Source organism: Salvelinus alpinus, chromosome 30, assembly GCF_045679555.1.
Source record: "Salvelinus alpinus chromosome 30, SLU_Salpinus.1, whole genome shotgun sequence".
Lineage (NCBI taxonomy): Eukaryota > Metazoa > Chordata > Actinopteri > Salmoniformes > Salmonidae > Salvelinus > Salvelinus alpinus.
The window spans coordinates 45,131,461-45,151,762 of NC_092115.1; the positions used below are offsets into that span (position 1 = coordinate 45,131,461).

At 44.1% G+C, this 20,302-nt stretch overlaps 1 protein-coding gene across 1 annotated transcript in view; it reads left to right on the forward strand.

Annotated features, from left to right (window-relative positions):
- Nucleotides 1-20,302, forward strand: part of LOC139559536 (kinesin-1 heavy chain-like) — a 31,524-nt gene that overhangs the window by 2,609 nt on the left and 8,613 nt on the right. The window contains exons 2-10 of the mRNA XM_071375617.1: nucleotides 15,022-15,109; nucleotides 15,345-15,523; nucleotides 15,855-15,903; nucleotides 17,401-17,456; nucleotides 17,737-17,824; nucleotides 18,511-18,635; nucleotides 19,105-19,209; nucleotides 19,526-19,671; nucleotides 19,948-20,096. Of these exons, the coding sequence (XP_071231718.1) occupies nucleotides 15,022-15,109; nucleotides 15,345-15,523; nucleotides 15,855-15,903; nucleotides 17,401-17,456; nucleotides 17,737-17,824; nucleotides 18,511-18,635; nucleotides 19,105-19,209; nucleotides 19,526-19,671; nucleotides 19,948-20,096 (985 nt within the window). The remainder of the gene's footprint in view (nucleotides 1-15,021; nucleotides 15,110-15,344; nucleotides 15,524-15,854; nucleotides 15,904-17,400; nucleotides 17,457-17,736; nucleotides 17,825-18,510; nucleotides 18,636-19,104; nucleotides 19,210-19,525; nucleotides 19,672-19,947; nucleotides 20,097-20,302) is intronic.

Sequence of the window (20,302 nt, forward strand, 5' to 3'; positions counted from 1 at the left end):
CCTTATTGCTATTATAAACTGTTTACCAACAGAATTAGAGCAGTCAAAAACAGTTTGGTCATACCCGTGGTATACGGTCTGATATACCACGGCTGTCAGCCAATCAGCATTCAGGGCTCAAACCACCCAGTTTATAAATAATAATAACACACTTTGGTATAGCCTAGTCCTAGGACTTGGCCTAGATTTGGAGGCTGAATGAAGAATTATATAAGTCATGGGAAACACACTCAAGATCAACAGACCTTTGGCGGTTATGGCCTAGTGTATGTCATCATGGCTGTTGGCTACTGAAAGGGATGCTCAGTAGGGATATATTTGGGCCAGGGGTGGACCTGATCTGTCAAAATGGGACTAGGCCAGCTTGCCTATCATCCAAGTTGGAAGATAATAATATAGTGTTTCGTAATATAAAATAGAAATAGATTTAGAAGGTGATGGTTGTCTCCAGTGCTTGTTTAGTTTACATTTTCAGGGCTTGTTGTAAGGGTGCGTGCTGGTGGCAGGGAAGTCAGGCGCAGGAGATCGAACTTGGTATAAAATGGAGCAGTTTAATAAGTGCTAAAAAAAACTCAGAAACTCAGAACCCATACAAATGGGTACAAAAACCCGTCGCACACCAGAACATATCTTGCACAATGCTTACAAACAAACCATCACCGACAAGGACAATGAGGGGGAACAGAGGGTTAAATACACAACATGTAATGAATGGGATTGGAACCAGGTGTGATACAAGACAAGACAAAACCAAAGGAAAATGAAAAGAGGATCAGCGATGGCTAGAAGGTCGGCGACTTCGACCGCCGAACGCCGCCCGAACAAGGAGAGGGACCAACTTCGGCGGAAGTCGTGACACTTGTGACATCACTTTCCCAGCGTATTATCAGCTAGTTGTAGGATCTGAGTTTAGGCTTATCTGTCTGTGTAACTAGACTCCACATCTCAATCTGGGTCTAGAGGTGTAAAAAGGACTATCAAATACGTTTGATTGATTGATTAGTACCATGACCTCCACTGATGCTACCGTTGTGCGGTAGCATCAGACTCCCCATAACACACACACACACACACACACACACACACACACACACACACACACACACACACACACACACACACACACACACACACAGCACCATGAGAGTGTTCTACTTTTAGCTTTAGCAGTGGAAACTAACAGCAGGAGGAGAAGGGGAAGAGGATTGTAACTGAGAGTAGCCTACTATTCAGGCAGTTATTACCAATGCTATTGCTTAGCAGATAGTCTATGGGGGGGGGGTTGCTAAAGCACTTGTCCTTCAACCCCTTAGCTACCCCTGTGGCTATTTATTTTGCTCTCTGAGTGATCTTGGATTTATCACTGGCCTATTGATTAGAAGTGTTTGTACATTCAAGACATCAGATTTGCCTAAAGGGTGGGATACCAAGAAGCCAGTAGTAGTATGCGTGAAAGAGATCACTTCTAAATATTAAAACAATGGTTTCACTGTGTCATCATGATTATCACTGAGTAATCATTGTTTCCGGCTGCAGTGTAGTCTGCCTTCCAGACTCATGAGGACTTTGAGCTGTGGCTGTGCTCAGGCTGTACTGTTAGTAAGGGGCCTGGCTGACCTGATGTTATGGGTACAGCTACAATACTCGGCTTCAGTGGCAGTCATGAGTTTGGTCCAAATGGCACCCTTTTCCATATATAGTGCAATACTTTTGACCAGGCTCTGCACGATATAGGGAATAGGGTGTAGTGCACTATAACCAATAGGGTAACAATTGGGACGCAACCTCAGTCTGGCTATGTTGTGTCTGGCTGAACTTTAAGTGTCAAGTCTCGTGACTGACCAGTAGGTCAGGTGATGCCAGGCAGATAACTGTTTATATTTAGAGTCATATTCCTGTAAAGCTTAGAGAGGATCTCATGTCAACAGCTGTTGAAGTAATATGGTTACAGGTTCACCAGCCTCATCTTAAGCCTATTCTTGTGGGAAGTTGCTATAGACCACAGAGTGCTAACAGTCAGTATCTGGATAATATGTGTGAAACGCTTGAAAATGTATACGATAACAACAGAGGTATATTTTCTGTGTGACCTAAATATTGACCGGTTTTCATCAAGCTGTCCACAAGCTTCAAACTGTAACCAGTCTGCAACCTGGTTCAGGTTATCAGTCAACCTACCAGGGTATTTGCAAACAGCACAGGAATCAAATCATCCATATGTATTGATCACATCTTTACTAATGCTGCAGAAATCTGCTCTAATGCAGTATCCACATCCATCGGATGTAGTGATCATAATATAGTAGCCATATCTAGGAAAACCAAAGTTCCAAAGGCTGGGCCTAATATAGTGTATAAGAGATCTTACAAGAGGTTTTGTAGTGATTCCTATGTTGAAGATGTAAAGAACATTTGCTGGTCTGTTGTGTGTAATATGGACTAAGCAGAAACTGCACTTGATGCATTTATGAAATGGATTATTCCAGTTACTAATAAGGATTCAGCTATTAAGAAAATGACTGTAAAAAAAGTGTTAAATCCCCGTGGTTTGATGAGGAATTAAAAAATTGTATGGTTGAGAGGGACGAAGCAAAAGGAATCGCAAATAAGTCTGGCTGCACAGCTGATCGTGGACTCTGCTCCATCCTTCATTAGATCAGATGGCTCATTCATCACAAAACCCACTCCTGCCAACTATTTCATATTTTTGTTCATTGGCAAGATTAGCAATTTTGGGCCTGGCATGCCAACAACAAACTCTGAACCTACACATCCATTCATAACTGACCAAATTATGAATGACAAGCATTGTAATGTTGAAGGGAAGGGAAGCAAAAGTAATTATGCTACCTAAGAGTAGCACAGCACCCTTTACTGGCTCAAACAGCTGACCAATCAGCCTGCTACCAACCCTAAGTAAACTTTTGGGAAAAATTGTGTTTGACCAAATACATTGCTATGTTACAGTAAACAAATTAATAACTGACTTTCTGCATGCTTATAGGGAAGTACACTCAACATGTACAGCACTTACACAAATGACTGAGGATTGGCTGAAAGAAGTTGATAATAAGAAGCTTGTGGGAGCTGTTTTATTAGTCCAGTGCAGCTTTTGACATTATCGATCATAATCTGCTGCTGTGAAAACGTATGTGTTATCACTTTAGATCACTGCTATATCATGTATTGAGAGTTACTTGTCTACAGAACACAGAGGGTGTTCTTTAATGGAAGCCTCTCCTACATAATCCAGGTAGTCGGGCATTCCCCAGGGCAGTTGTCTAGGCCCCTTTTTTCAATCTTTACTAATGACCTGGCACTGAGTAAAGCCTGTTTGTCTATGTATGCCGATGACTTGACATTATACACGTCAGCTACCACAGTAAGTAAAATCACTGCAACACTTAAGAGCTGCAGTCAGTTTTAGAATGGGTGGCAAGTAGTAAGCTAGTACCAAACATTTCAAACTAAAAGCATTGCATTTGGGACAAACTATTCACCAAACCTTAACTAAATCTTGTAATGAAGAATGTGGAAATTGAGCAAATTGAGGATACTAAACTGCTTGGTGTAACTATGAGCAGTTTATAGCAGTCTTAGCTATCTTAGGTAGCTAAGATGGGTAGAGGTCTGTCCTTAATAAAGCGCTGCTCTACTTTCTTGACATTGCTATCAACAAAACAAGTCCTACAGGCCCTAGTTTTGTCACACCTGGACTACTGCACAGTCATATGTTCAAGTGCCACAAAGAGGGGCATAAGCAAATTACAGTTGGCCAAGAACAGAGCAGCACATCTGGCCCTTGTATATGGAGAGATAACATCATTGACATGCATGTCAATCTCTCCTGGCTCAAAGTAGAGAGATTGACTGCATCACTACGGGTCTTTGTGAGAGGTATTGACATGTTGAAAGCACCGAGATGTCTGTTCAAATGACTAGCACACAGCTCAGACACCCATGCATACCCCACAAAACATGCCACCAGGGGTCTCTTCACATCCCCCAAGTCCAGAACAGAATATGGGAAATGCACAGTACTACACAGAGCCATGGCTACATGGAACTCTATTCCAAATCAAGTAACTCATGCAAGCAGTAGAATCAGATTTAACAACCAGATAAAACAATGCAGACTGTGAGGAACACACACAGGCACACACTCTTCCCACATGTACACTGTGGTATTGTTGTATGGTGATATTGTACATTTTCTGTTGTGGTATAGTAATGTTATACTCTGTTATTTGTAGTTTTTTGTATGATGTGCCATAATGTGTTTGGTCTCCAGGAAGAGTAGCTGCTGCCTTTGCCGTGGGTGTTGCTTAGTTTATGGTCTAGATTACAATGTTAACTAGCAAGCTGCGCTAATGTTGCTATTTTATAGAAAGCCTTTATTGATACTAGCCAGATGGCCAAAGCTAGATAACTACCTAGCAAGATGACGAAGAAACGATTTATTCACTTTCCATAAACTCATAATGCCAGTGCCAGCCCATAGTCAAATGTTTAGCCAGCTAGCTAGCGTTATCATATTCGCTAGCTAGCACAATATAGCTAGAGCGCTCGCTAGCTAAAGACGCTAATCCAATGGGATTTCATTATGTCAATAGTAGCTAGGGTGGTTAGCTAGCGTGGAGGTATTATTTAGTGTTGTGTGCACTGTGTCTGTGTATTTAGCTACCATCCCATTGCCCAATAATGTTTGTACCATGTTGAGTTGCTACCATGTTGTTATGTTTTGCTGCCTTGTTATGTTGTTGTCTTCGGTCTCTCTTTATGTAGTGTTGTGCTGTCTCTCTTGTTGTGATGTGTGTTTTGTCCTATATTTATATTGTATTTATTTTTTTAATCCCATGCCCCCGTCCCCGCAGGAGGCCTTTTGGTAGGCCGCCATTCTAAATAAAAATGTGTTCTTAACTGACTTGCCTAGTTAAATAAAGGTTAAATAAATAAAATAAAAAAATCCCATAGCCTAGGTTTCCTATGAAGTGTGACTGGCTCATGACATTTAACAGTGGATGTATGAATTAAAAGTCACATTAAAAGAAAGTGTGACTCCTGTTGGCTCCCCACTTGAAGGTTTGTGCTCTCTGATTGGCTCAAAGTCAAGTTGTTGGCCACCGATTAGCATTGCACTTCTACAAGGAGAAGGGGCAGTTTCATCGCTTCCGGGTCGGCACGCAGCAGGTACAGCTTTTGTTCTAGCAAGAAAGAGAAAGAACGGCTTCCAACTGTGATAAGTACCTATCGGCAGGGAGATTCTCGGGGTGTTTCATGCGTAAGACACTAGTTCTACAACCCCTTGCTACGAAAGTAGCTTGCAACTTAGTTTCGTCACGTTATGTAAATACACGTTACCATGGAAATGGTATCAACTGCGAGTTGAATGCCCGGTCTTGAGTCAGCTCAGCTGTCCTACAACAAAATATTCTATAACTGGCGAGATTTGTCTCATGTCATCTCTCCTTAAGTACGTGGAGTTCCAGGTCTCAGGCAGCCTCTGGAACTGCCGATCTGCGGCCAACAAGGCAGAGTTCATCTCAGCCTATGCTTCCCTCCAGTCCCTCGACTTCTTGGCACTGACGGAAACATGGATTACCACTGATAACACTGCTACTCCTACTGCTCTCTCCTCGTCTGCCCACGTGTTCTCGCACACCCCGAGAGCTTCTGGTCAGCGGGGTGGTGGCACTGGGATCCTCATCTCTCCCAAGTGGACATTCTCTCTTTCTCCCCTGACCCATCTGTCTATCGCCTCCTTTGAATTCCATGCTGTCACAGTTACCAGCCCTTTCAAGCTTAACATCCTTATCATTTATCGCCCTCCAGGTTCCCTTGGAGAGTTCATCAATGAGCTTGACGCCCTGATAAGTTCCTTTCCTGAGGATGGCTCACCTCTCACAGTTCTGGGTGACTTTAACCTCCCCACGTCTACCTTTGACTCATTCCTCTCTGCCTCCTTCTTTCCACTCCTCTCCTCTTTTGACCTCACCCTCCCCCCCTACTCACAAGGCAGGCAATACGCTTGACCTCATCTTTACTAGATGCTGTTCTTCCACTAATCTCATTGCAACTCCCCTCCAAGTCTCCGACCACTACCTTGTATCCTTTTCCCTCTCGCTCTCATCCAACACTTCCCACACTGCCCCTACTCGGATGGTATCGCGCCGTCCCAACCTTCGCTCTCTCTCCCCCGCTACTCTCTCCTCTTCCATCCTATCATCTCTTCCCTCTGCTCAAACCTTCTCCAACCTATCTCCTGATTCTGCCTCCTCAACCCTCCTCTCCTCCCTTTCTGCATCCTTTGACTCTCTATGTCCCCTATCCTCCAGGCCGGCTCGGTCCTCCCCTCCTGCTCCGTGGCTCGACGACTCATTGCGAGCTCACAGAACAGGGCTCCGGGCAGCCGAGCGGAAATGGAGGAAAACTCGCCTCCCTGCGGACCTGGCATCCTTTCACTCCCTCCTCTCTACATTCTCCTCTTCTGTCTCTGCTGCTAAAGCCAATTTCTACCACTCTAAATTCCAAGCATCTGCCTCTAACCCTAGGAAGCTCTTTGCCACCTTCTCCTCCCTCCTGAATCCTCCTCCCCCTCCTCCCTCTCTGCTGATGACTTCGTCAACCATTTTGAAAAGAAGGTCGACGACATCCGATCCTCGTTTGCTAAGTCAAACGACACCGCTGGTTCTGCTCACACTGCCCTACCCTGTGCTTTGACCTCTTTCTCCCCTCTCTCTCCAGATGAAATCTCGCGTCTTGTGACGGCCGGCCGCCCAACAACCTGCCCGCTTGACCCTATCCCCTCCTCTCTTCTCCAGACCATTTCCGGAGACCTTCTCCCTTACCTCACCTCGCTCATCAACTCATCCTTGACCGCTGGCTACGTCCCTTCCGTCTTCAAGAGAGCGAGAGTTGCACCCCTTCTGAAAAAACCTACACTCGATCCCTCCGATGTCAACAACTACAGACCAGTATCCCTTCTTTCTTTTCTCTCCAAAACTCTTGAACGTGCCGTCCTTGGCCAGCTCTCCTGCTATCTCTCTCAGAATGACCTTCTTGATCCAAATCAGTCAGGTTTCAAGACTAGTCATTCAACTGAGACTGCTCTTCTCTGTGTCACGGAGGCGCTCCGCACTGCTAAAGCTAACTCTCTCTCCTCTGCTCTCATCCTTCTAGACCTATCGGCTGCCTTTGATACTGTGAACCATCAGATCCTCCTCTCCACCCTCTCCGAGCTGGGCATCTCCGGCGCGGCCCACGCTTGGATTGCGTCCTACCTGACAGGTCGCTCCTACCAGGTGGCGTGGCGAGAATCTGTCTCCGCACCACGTGCTCTCACCACTGGTGTCCCCCAGGGCTCTGTTCTAGGCCCTCTCCTATTCTCGCTATACACCAAGTCACTTGGCTCTGTCATATCCTCACATGGTCTCTCCTATCATTGCTATGCAGACGACACACAATTAATCTTCTCCTTTCCCCCCTCTGATAACCAGGTGGTGAATCGCATCTCTGCATGTCTGGCAGACATATCAGTGTGGATGACGGATCACCACCTCAAGCTGAACCTCGGCAAGACGGAGCTGCTCTTCCTCCCGGGGAAGGACTGCCCGTTCCATGATCTCGCCATCACGGTTGACAACTCCATTGTGTCCTCCTCCCAGAGTGCTAAGAACCTTGGCGTGATCCTGGACAACACCCTGTCGTTCTCAACTAACATCAAGGCGGTGACCCGTTCCTGTAGGTTCATGCTCTACAACATTCGCAGAGTACGACCCTGCCTCACGCAGGAAGCGGCGCAGGTCCTAATCCAGGCACTTGTCATCTCCCGTCTGGATTACTGCAACTCGCTGTTGGCTGGGCTCCCTGCCTGTGCCATTAAACCCCTACAACTCATCCAGAACGCCGCAGCCCGTCTGGTGTTCAACTTTCCCAAGTTCTCTCACGTCACCCCGCTCCTCCGCTCTCTCCACTGGCTTCCAGTTGAAGCTCGCATCCGCTACAAGACCATGGTGCTTGCCTACGGAGCTGTGAGGGGAACGGCACCTCCGTACCTTCAGGCTCTGATCAGGCCCTACACCCAAACAAGGGCACTGCGTTCATCCACCTCTGGCCTGCTCGCCTCCCTACCTCTGAGGAAGTACAGTTCCCGCTCAGCCCAGTCAAAACTGTTCGCTGCTCTGGCACCCCAATGGTGGAACAAACTCCCTCACGACGCCAGGTCAGCGGAGTCAATCACCACCTTCCGGAGACACCTGAAACCCCACCTCTTTAAGGAATACCTAGGATAGGATAAAGTAATCCTTCTAACCCCCCCCCCCTTAAAAGAGTTAGATGCACTATTGTAAAGTGGTTGTTCCACTGGATATCATAAGGTGAATGCACCAATTTGTAAGTCGCTCTAGATAAGAGCGTCTGCTAAATGACTTAAATGTAATGTAAATGTAAAAGTACGTTGTTTGATCTTTCCAGGTGGACAAATCCCAAAACTACTTTTATCCCTACAAACGGTGTGGACATTGCACAGACAATCGCCCAGTTTGAGTGTAGATGCATTTATCACCTAAAAACCAATGTTCGTGTTACAAAGACAAAACATTCTATGCTGTAAATATCATATTGATGTGCTTATAAAGACAGTATGTCTACACTTACCGAGCAAATAAAATTAAGTTGTGTATAGACTACAACTTCAGCGGTCTAACCAGAACTAGAATGGCATTCTATTTGGCCAAATTTAAGGAGGAAGCTTTGTCAGTAGCCTACAGAGTTAATACGAGAAGAGGGAAATTGCTGAACTTATGTAGACATTCTGAACAAAGTGTTTTGATAACTTTCAAGTGTAACAGTTCCATGTTGAATACACCCTACTTCACATAATACTGTAGAACTGTACTGCTAATATAGCAATGTGCAAATATTATACCTTCCTGTCCTGTATAAGACAGGCGTTCCCTGATATGTTTGAAGAACACACAGGGGCCCCACCCACTGATGGTACCATTCGATTCAATACTAACAAAAGACAACAACATGTAACAGATGTCTTGGAATTGTAATGCTGAGTTTAAGGTCTCAGTATCAACCTGTCTTTCAGTCAGAGGAATCCATTTCAAAAGCATCTCTTCTGCCCATCTGTAGAAAAACGAGGAAGAGTTGATGAGTGACATGTATCGAAAGAGTGATATTACTAAACACTTTGTGATCTACCGTTTTATTAGTAACCACCTTTTGTCCCTTCTGAGGTGTTTGCCAACATCTGATGGGCATGACAGTGTAGATCAGCTCCAGGCACCTCTCGTCTCAGATACTGGTCATGAAGGAGCCCAACTTCAGCTCCTATATCACGCAGGGAGATAGAGAAGGACTGTCACCATACAGTCATGGAAGCCAACCGTAAATACACAGAGATCCTGATTCACAACATGGTTGGCTTTACAATAGAAATAGAATGACTAATGCCATACTCGGCTTCCTGCCATAATCAGGTTAATATTGAATTATTCTATTTCTGTGGGCATTACTCACTCGGGCACCTGTGTAATCCATTGGCACAGTGGAAGGGGGCACCTCCTTACAGCATACAAGACACACAGTACCTTCGGAAAGTTTTTCACATGTTGTTATGTTACAGCCTTATTCTAAAATGGATTGAATAGTTTTCCCCCCTCATCAGTCTACACACAATACCCCATAATGACGAAACAAAAATAGGCTTTTAGAAATAAAAATAAATAAAAATAAAAACAGAAATATTCCATTTCAATTGAAGCACCTTTGACAATGATTACAGCCTCGAGTCTTCTTGGGTATGACACTGCAAACTTGGCACACCTGTATTTGAGTAGTTTCTACCATTCTTCTCTGAATATCCTCAAGCTCTGTCAGTTTGGATGGGGAGCGTTGCTGCACAGCTATCTTCAGATCTCTCCAGAGATGTTAGATCGGGTTCGATGGATTCTGACTGGTTTCCGTCTGGCCACTCTACCATAAAGGCCTGATTGGTTGAGTGCTGCAGAGATGGTTGTCCTTCTGGAAGGTTCTCCCATCTCCACAGCGGAACTCTGGAGCTCTGTCAGAGTGTCCATCAGGGTCTTGGTCACCTCCCTGACCAAGGCCCTTCTCCCCCGATTACTCAGTTTGGCCAGGCGGACAGCTCTAGGAAGGGTCTTGGTGGTTCCAAACTTCTTCCATTTAAGAATGATGGAGGCCACTGTGTTTTTGGGGACCTTCAATGTTGAAGAAAGGTTTTGGTACCCTTCCCCAGATCTGTGCCTCGACATGATCCTGTCTTGGAGCTCTACGGACAATTCCTTCGACTTCATGGCTTGGTTTTTGCTCTGACATGCACTGTCAACTGTGCACTGTCAAATACATTTCTAAAAACCTATTTTCGCTTTGTCATTATGGGGTATTGTGTGTAGATTGCTGAGGATTTTTCTTGTATTTTATCCATTTTAGAATAAGGCTGTAAACTAACAAAATGTGGGGGGAAATCAAGGTGTCTGAATACTTTCCCAAAGCACTCTATACACACAGCACTGATTGCATTGTCAATGGTGGTAATGTGAATTCCAGGACAGATTGTATTTTGACCTTTTGACCATATCAAATGTGACCAACCTGATTCAAGTGCGCTCCATTACTCTGAAGCTGGACTAGTGTCTGGCCATAGCTTGGCCTTCTGTTACAGCTCATGATATGGTAAAGGGGTTCCCACGATGCTGCTGAACATCAAATCCACCAAGTGTGTACGTGTAACCGATGTGAAATGGCTAGCTAGTTAGCGGTGGTGCGCGCTAATAGCGTTTCAATCGGTGACGTCACTCGCTTTGAGACCTTGAAGTAGTGGTCCCCTTGCTCTGCAAGGGCCGCAGCTTTTGTGGAGCGATGGGTAACGATGCTTCGTGGGTGACTGTTGTTGATGTGTGCAGAGGGTCCCTGGTTCGCGCCCGGGTCGGGGCGAGGGGATGGACTAAAGTTATACTGTTACATACGCAGCCTGTGAATGAAGTAAAATATCATCACTCAATAAACCTATAGCGAGAAAAATAACTTTCACTACTTTGGAAGTAATTTGTATGCTAATAAAGGGACTGTAAAGTTACAGAATAGACTCAGGCCGGTGACGCTGACAATATGCAACCAGCTGTGTACGTTGCTGAATTGTTTTATTTTTAATTTAACCTTTATTTAAATAGGCAAGTCAGTTAAGAACAAATTCTTATTTACAATGATGGCCTACCCCGGCCAAACCTGGACGACGCTTGGCCAATTGCCCTTTGGGACTCCCAATCACAGCCGGATGTGATACAGCCTGGAATGGAACCAGGGACTGTGGTGACGCCTCTTGCACTGAGATGCAGTGCCTTAGACCGCTGCGCCACTCGGGAGTGCAAAATGCTTGCTGATATTTTTGTTATTTTCTGCCTGAGCTATATTTGTAGTTGACCATCCATTTTTTTTTGCTACCATCCATTCATTTTTGCCCTACAAAATACACTTTAAATTTTGAGAACAGGCATGTTGTTTTGGGTTAGCAGACGAAACCCCCGAATGCTAACTACCTAACTTGCAAATCCGGGTTAGTTATATCTTTGTCCAAGTTGAAATTAGTTGACTTGCTAGTGTTAAGGCTGCGAAGGTTCAACTGAGATAGGAACAATACCACACCTGAACTTGGTTAAAATAATTGTTTAATTCAATAGTTAATAAATGGCAAATGCAATTTCCGTATATATGGGTTCACTGCACCACCCCGCAGGGTGGAACAAGGAACTGACTTGTTCCTGACAAAGATATTATAATATACTCATGACAGAGATAGTTCCCGCTTCCGAGCCGGCCTGTCAGAGTAGAGACTGGGCGTGGTTTAGACTCACCCAGCCTATCATTGGTGTTGGCGCTTAAGCTAGTCCTAGCCTCTTAGCGCATGTGATGTCCCGATGCTGTTGCTGTGTAGATTACGCTCCCTCACCCCAAAGACTGAGGTCAGACAGCTCTGCAATATTGTCTGAGCTATTTGCACCTGTATACAAAGCCCACTGTTCTCGCTCAAGGCTAACCACAGCTTCCCAGCACACTTATCTGGGGCTAACTGTTACTTCCAGCACACACACACATAGACACCCAGGCTCCCAGGCCAACAGTTGCTAATATTCAATCACATGTGTTATAGTATTGGGTTATAGTGCATAATTCAGAACCTCACAGATGATCTTCGTGTGTATAGTTTATCTATTATTGTCTATTATACATCATAGTCAGCAGTCTCCTGATTCACCCCCCTCCCTCTACACCCCTCCTGTGCCTCTCTACCCTTCTTAACTCAAACACATTTCACACTGCTGTTCATATCTTATGCCCTTGTACATTGTTGCATACAAAACACATTCTTTGGGTTGCACCCTAACAGTCAGGCTTCTGAGAATATTGTACAATGCAGGTTCACATGAGTCATAAATTCGAACTTTAATGCATAAGATATTTTCTTGTTTATAGTTAGTTAAGCAAGCATGCTAAAAACCTTAAAGAACCCCACACTAGCTAATGTTAGCTAGCCAATTTGAGTTTAAAGATTATTGAAAGAAAGATGTCTACATCCTATTATTAGCTAGCAAGCTAGTATCCAAGTGCCTGCCCTAACGTGAGCTATGCACATCTTCCTCTGACATGCTACATCACATTACACGTTAGTATGATAGATTTAACTAGCGACAGTATCATTCCCCATTCATCTGTGGTATCATAAACTAGCCAGGCCCGCTAGCATTATCAAATCATGTTGTATAACCAAAAGTAGCTACTAGCAAGCTCGTACCAGCTATCTACTTAGCTAACGTACTAACCAACACCAGTGGTTTGACGGTTGACAGGCAGCAGAAGTGACCGCGTCGGATGTAATCCATTCTTGGCCATCTGGCAATATTGTTGGAATTTTGCACCGACTTTATGGAAGACAATTTTCACTCCTATTAGCCAAGCAAAATGTGCATGCGTTGGACCATATCATATACAGACGTGACTACAAACGTCCACATGGCAGCTGGGCAATTGGCCATCACTGAAAAAAGTGGTCATGTAAGTAATCCATAACCAACCCTCCAGTATGTCATGACCAACTAACTCACTTACAAAACTCACTTTTGGATGAGACTGACTTTATGACCAAAATTATTCTATTTACACTTTGTAGCCAATTTAGGCGTTTTTATTCATCCTGATAATTACTGCTGGGAGGGCACTGAGACGATCTGGTCTGCCCCCAGATTAGGCCAATGGTCTAGTCCGACGTAGTTGTGTCTGAATGGTTCATGTCCATCTGGTGGATAGGAAGGGGGAGAGAGGAAGGTTTTTGCACAGACCGAACTGGGGTCTTATCTGTCAAGCATTTCAGAGTATGAGTGCTGATCTAGGATCAGGTCCACCCTGTCCATTTAATCTTATTCATTAATATGATGAAAAATGCTAAACTGATCCTAAATCAGCACTCCTACTCTGAGTCACTTTATACAGTTCTTCAAGCTGAACCGCCAAAGTGCCTATAATTAAGCTAAAATGCACGAGGGGGTGTGGTATTTGTCCAATATACCATGGCTAAGGGCTGTTCTTAAGCGCGACGCAACGCGGAGTGCCTGGAAGCAGCCCTTAGACGTGGTATATTGGCCATAAACCACAAACCCCTGAGGTGCATTATTGCTATTATAAACTGGTTACCAATGTAATTAGAGCAGTAAAAATAAATGTTTTGTCATACCCATGGTATATGGTCTGATATATCACAGCTATCAGCCAATCAGCATTCAGGGCTTGAACCACCCAGGTTATAACATCAGTTTAATACCCTCTGTGGTTGACTTTTTAAATGTATTCTTTTGTCCAATATTGGCATCTCATTAGAATGGTATGTGCTTTGTTTTCTCCCTCCGCACAGCTCTCCTCCGAATTGGGACCTTATTCCCTACATAATGCACTACTTTTTACCAGAGCACTATATAGGGAATAGGGTGCCATTTGGGACACAGACCATATTTTATGTAGGCTACCTAGCTCATTAGGCCAGAGCTGCAGAGCTGAAGCCCAGAGCTGTGGGAGTGGGGAGACGAGAGCCACAGCACTAATCTGCATCCCAAATGGCACCCTATTCCATATATATTACACTACTTTGACCAGCTCACTATATTGGTTATCTCTTGTGGACAGACTACGTAAACATAAATGATCTGACCAAATTACGGAAGATTTTAGTTCTGGGTTAACCGAGATTACTACTGTATATACAGGAGCAGTCAAAAGTTTGGACACACCTACTCATTCAAGGGTTTTTCTTTATTTGTATTATTTTATACATTGTAGAATAATAGTGAAGACAGCAAAGCTATGAAATAACACATGGAATCATGTAGTAACCAAAAAAGTGTTTAAAAAATCTACATTTATTTTATATTTGAGATTCTTCAAAGTAGCCACCCTTTGCCTTGATGACGGCTTTGCTCACTCTTGAAGAATCTTAAATATACAATTTGATTTGTTTAACACTTTTTGGTTACTACATGATTATTTCATTGTATTGATGTCTTCACTATTATTCTACAATGTAGAAAATAGTCAAAATTAAGAAAAACCCTGGAATGAGTAGGTGTCCAAACTTTTACCTGGTACTGTAGGTAATAGGTTGCCTTTTGGGACGTAGCATGGGTTAACATTCTGTGGACGCTCACCAGGGGTTTATTGGGCTGTGTGTGTGTGGAGTTGATCATGGCGTTGTTTTAACAGAGTGGTGGGGTGTTGTATTTGTTGGTTGGTTATAAGTAGCTTTTTCTGTCGAAGAGAGCTGTGTGTCTTGGATGTGCATGGGAGAGCAGATTGATAGCTCATTTGGATGGTACAGCCCCTTACCGTGGCACACTTTATGTTAGCTTCATCTTGATTTTAAAGCTGTGTTTAAATATGAATGTCAGACAAGTTGTTCAATTCATTCTCTAATCTCTCTCTCTCGCTCTCTCTCTCTCTCTCTCTCAGAGCAAACCGTTCCAGTTTGACAGAGTGTTCCAGCCCAATACGACACAGGAGCAAGTATACAACGCCTGCGCCCAGAAGATCGTCAAAGGTGAGCTCTCCTCCATTCATTGTTTATGAACACTCTCCCTACTGTAGGTGTTTTCGTTGTGTCCGTGCACAAACCTGAGGAGAAAGCCGGTCTGAAAGAGGAGTAACTTTGCAGTGACTACTACCCTCTGGCTGTCTATTTGGTTTCCTTTTTTGTGTATTTCTGTGAGAGGGGTTGAGTACAGAAGACACATTTCTGTCTTGTATGAGTCAATAAGGTAGTCTTCTTCTTTCAGATGTTCTGGAGGGTTACAACGGGACAATATTTGCGTACGGACAGACATCTTCCGGCAAAACACACACGATGGAGGGTAACCTCCATGACACAGATGGAATGGGGATCATCCCCAGGATAGTGCAGGACATCTTTAACTACATCTATTCCATGGACGAGAACCTGGAGTTCCACATCAAGGTAGGTACTGGTTAGTACTCTACAAATACATCCCCCTTCTTGCCCTCTAAATTGCACTCTTTTCCCGAGATAGTGCACTACTTTTGTCAGGCGAATAGTTTCTGGTCAAAAGTAGTGCGTTATGTAGGGAATAGGGTGCCATTTGGGATGTAGATTTGTTCTGTCCAATTGGAACAACTCTTCCTACTCTCCATAGGCAGCATGCTAACCTTGAATTGCCCCAGCTCGTTCAACGACACTCCGTAGAATCACTTCACTTAGCAGGTTTTCAAAACCTATTGATTTCTCTATGTGGGATCTCTGCTAATAAGAGCTGACTCTTCTCTTCCAGGTTTCCTATTTTGAAATTTACTTGGACAAGATTCGGGACCTCTTGGATGGTATGTCCCAGGTAGAGTGAACACAGACTGTCCCAATGGCACCCTTTTCCCCTACTTTTGACCAAGGCTCTCTGGTGAAAAGTAGTGTACTACGTCGGGAATGGGGTGCCATTTGGAACACACAATGTATAGCGTGCCTCTCCTTTTGACTCGTGGCCATGCTACAGTAGTGTGGATAATTGGCTAGTTTACATAACGATCTGTTGAAAGGCTACGTAGAGCTTACCTAATGAATGAAAATGTGCATGTTGAAAGAGTAAAAGGGTGGAAATGTTACTGATATTGGAATGAATATTCAGTTCATTATTTGACTGAAAAGAAAGAATGTCTGCATATTGGTACGTTAACATGCTGTATCTGTATCTGCCATTACGTCAATTCTCCCCACCCAGTTTGAGCGTGAGGTTTCTTCACACACGCTATGGCTGCATTTACACAGGCAGCCCAATTCTGATCTTTTCCCCAATTATTGGCAAAAAAAGCTGATCTGATTGGTCAAAATATCAATAAGTGGAAACAAGTCAGAATTAGTCTGCCGGTGTAAACGCTGTCAAGGATACTTAAATGGCTAATTCAGGGGTCTCCAACCTTTTCTAGCATGACAGCTACTTGAAAAAAAAAAATCAACATGTGATGAGCAACATTTTTTCCCTAGCTTTCAAATAGGCACATTCTTCTCTTCTCTCTCCTGCAGCTCTTCCCGGTTCCTTAGTGTACACGAGAAAGTAGTGCACTATGCTTTCGGTCAATATACCTAGTAAAATAATGGTTAATAAACAACTCTAAGGGGGGCCTTATAAAATCAGTGATTTTTTTTTCTCACCCAAATTATTTTGGATATTTTTTTTTTGTATATTGTTTTTTTCACTCTCAAATGAACAATTGTTCATAGAGAAGCAACGAAATTGTATGTTCTGAGTCCATGTCAATGCTTAAATCACATTCGAATACCATTTTATTTTAGGTCTGGAAGAACACTAACACATTTTGTAATTTTTTTTTCTGTAATTCCCCTTTAATTGCGCATCTAGCGTGTACGGAATGTGCAGTCTAATGTGCTGGTCTAGTGATGCTGCTGCTAATTTCATAGCAACGTTTGGCAAATAACAGATACAAATGATATACTTACTGCCAGGTAAACCCTACTTTGCAGTTAACATTTAATTGAGAAGGTTTTGGGGAAAGTATTTCTGTCAGTATTTCTGTCACATCAACTGGCTACACACGGAGTGACAGGCAAACGCGCGTACCACACAGACAGACGGTGGCAATATGGCTGGAAATTATTTGTCAGATAGTGTGTTAGGTTTGGCTTTTTAAGCTAATATGTGAGATTTGTTTAGGACAGTTTGCGGTGGAAGACGTGAATATTGCATATACATTTAGAATTGTTTGGCGAGCTACTCGTAGGTGGGCTGCGAGCGACTGGTAGCTGGCGATCGACCTGTTGGAGACCACTAGGATAATGAAATGTATGTTTCCTTCTCTCTTCTCCAGTGTCAAAGACGAACCTGTCGGTGCACGAAGACAAAAATAGAGTTCCCTATGTCAAGGTGAGGCTTCGATCCAGGGATGAACAAACTATCCCTCACCCATTCAACTGTCACAGAGTTAGACCGCAGCCACCTAATAACAAAAGACATGAAGGTGTTGCCTGACCTTGTTAATGTAGCTATTCCCTATGAAAAGACACATTCTCTGAAGATATGCATGCACGCACTAGTGCAAGTCGCTCTGAATCAAAGCATTTGTTGAAATGGCATTTATTATTGTTATTATATTTCGAATTTATAAGATGGCCCAGTGTCACGTCATTGTTTTTTTTGTCCACAGGGATGCACTGAGAGATTTGTCTGCAGCCCAGAGGAAGTCATGGACACCATCGACGAAGGAAAATCGAACAGACACGTAGCAGTTACAAGTAAGAGACCGCACCAAATCTCCATCCCAAATGGCGCCCTATTCCTTTTATAGTGCACTACTTTTGATCAATCCCCACAGGGCTCTGGTATGGGCCCTGGTCAAAAGCAGTGCACTATAAAGGGAATAGACTACCTTATGGGACGCGTCCCAAAGCATCAACCCTGAGCCTCACTTATCTTGTGTGTCCATTTCAATGCCATATTCTTTGCCCGAAATGGTTCCTCTGTCTGTAATGTTACCTGATACGCCTCAATAGGTCATTGAGTTTGATTTTCCTTTTGTTCTCACTTCAGAAATGGCGCTCAATGGTTTCTCACGCTACCCTGGTTCCCAGATCGGTTTCTGCTCTCTTAACGGCTCGTCACGCATCGCCACGCCAAACATGGCATGACAATTCCATAAAGTGGTCGGCAAGAGAGCACAAACAGATCTATCATCCAGGCTATTCTCACGCATGTGTCAGAGCTCTGGTTACCGTAACTGACGCATCCATAAAATCAAACCGATCTACTGTGCACAATAAGAAACAGTGTGCCACATACTACATGATCATACACTCTGTCTGTAGTGTGTATTCATTCCCTTTATAGTGCACAACTTTTGAGGGCTCTGGTCTATGTAGGGAATGGGGTGCCATATAAATGCCTGTTCAGTGCTGATCCCAGATGTGTCGTCTTGCTGTAGATATGAACGAGCACAGCTCCAGAAGTCACAGTATCTTCCAGATCAACGTGAAGCAGGAGAACACCGCTACCGAGCAGAAACTCAGCGGAAAGCTCTACCTCGTCGACCTGGCTGGCAGTGAAAAGGTTGGGAAAAAGCCCTCGCACGTCTGAGTTAGCTTGTTGCAGGGGCGCGGGAGTAATCAATGATGTTAGAGAAGAGAAACCTGAACACTGCTCTTTCGTGTTCTGACGACGGCTGAGGCAGATGCCGTTACGTAATCTTAATAAAGGTATACTGGCAAGAGCGGTCTCTCTCGCTCTCCCTTCGGCACTCTCTCCCACTTAGTCCTCTCTGCTACATGGTGGAAATGGAAAAAAGATTTCCATCTCTGAGCAAATGCACATAGCCCATCTTGTCTTTTCCCGGTTGCCTAATGTTGTTATTATCAGAACTGATATCAGAACTGATTAACATTGTTAGGCAATGTCATTCGGACCACATGCTTGACCCACGATAATATACTATTAATATCTCTTAAGGACTCAAAGAAAGTGTTACTGTTCATGTCCTCCCATCTTACCAGACGGTCCCTGTCTGTCTCTTTCCTCCCAGGTCAGCAAGACTGGAGCAGAGGGCGCCGTGTTGGATGAGGCCAAGAACATCAACAAGTCTCTGTCATCACTGGGCAATGTCATTTCAGCCCTGGCCGAAGGGTCTGTGAGTACTTCTCTACCGTGACGGATATTATGACGGTTTGTTTGGTGTTCATTCAGTGCAAAGACGCGTAAGACTCACGAAAGACCAATACCTCACATCAAGAGTATCCTCAATTCTTTAAGAGATGAAAATACATGTGCCTCAAGGCAAAGGTTTTGGTTCAAGCTGATTCACACTTGTCTAATTCTACACCTTTTGTTTTAATCATAGATTGGTTTGTATGGTTTCTTTGCTCCGAATTTCACAAACTGGAGGCAATTCTACTTTTGTTTCTCTTAATGAATTTTCTTTGTTTGTTTGGTCTGCTTTGTTTCAGGGCTATATCCCATACAGAGACAGTAAAATGACCAGAATCCTTCAGGATTCTTTGGGGGGGAACTGTAGGACCACCATCGTCATCTGCGCCTCCCCCTCCGCCTACAACGAGTCGGAGACCAAGTCCACTCTCATGTTCGGACAGAGGTGGGCGCACTCACTAGCTTTTGAAAGGATAGTTTACTCAAAAACGATCTTTTCAGTAGTCCACTGTTGAAACAATAGCCCAAAAAGTGTTCATGTCAGCAGCCACATTTTCAACATAGAGCGAAACGCGTGATGACAAGGAGTTTTACATCGTATGAAAAAAAATACATCAACATTTGACAATGAGTTTACCAACAGTCACTATTTAGTGAGCTATTCAGGGCTGTTGAATTAGAATGGGGTGTAATGCCTTGGTCCTGTTTGCGATGTTTCCAGAGCGAAGACCATTAAGAACACAGTGTGTGTGAACGTGGAGCTGACGGCAGAACAGTGGAAGAAGAAGTACGAGAGGGAGAAGGAGAAGGGAAAGGCCTTGAGGAACACCATCACCTGGCTGGAGAATGAGCTCAACCGCTGGCGGAACGGTGAGGAGGAGAGGACATTTCACCTGAGTCCCATATGGCATCCTATTACCGATGAAGCGCACTACTTTTGACCAGGGCCTACATGACATTGACATCCTTGACAGCCCATAGGGCTCTGGTCAAAAGTAGTGCACTATATAGTGAACAGGGCGCCATTTGGGACGTACCCGATGTTTGTGCCCCGCAGCCGATGTTTGTGCCCCGCT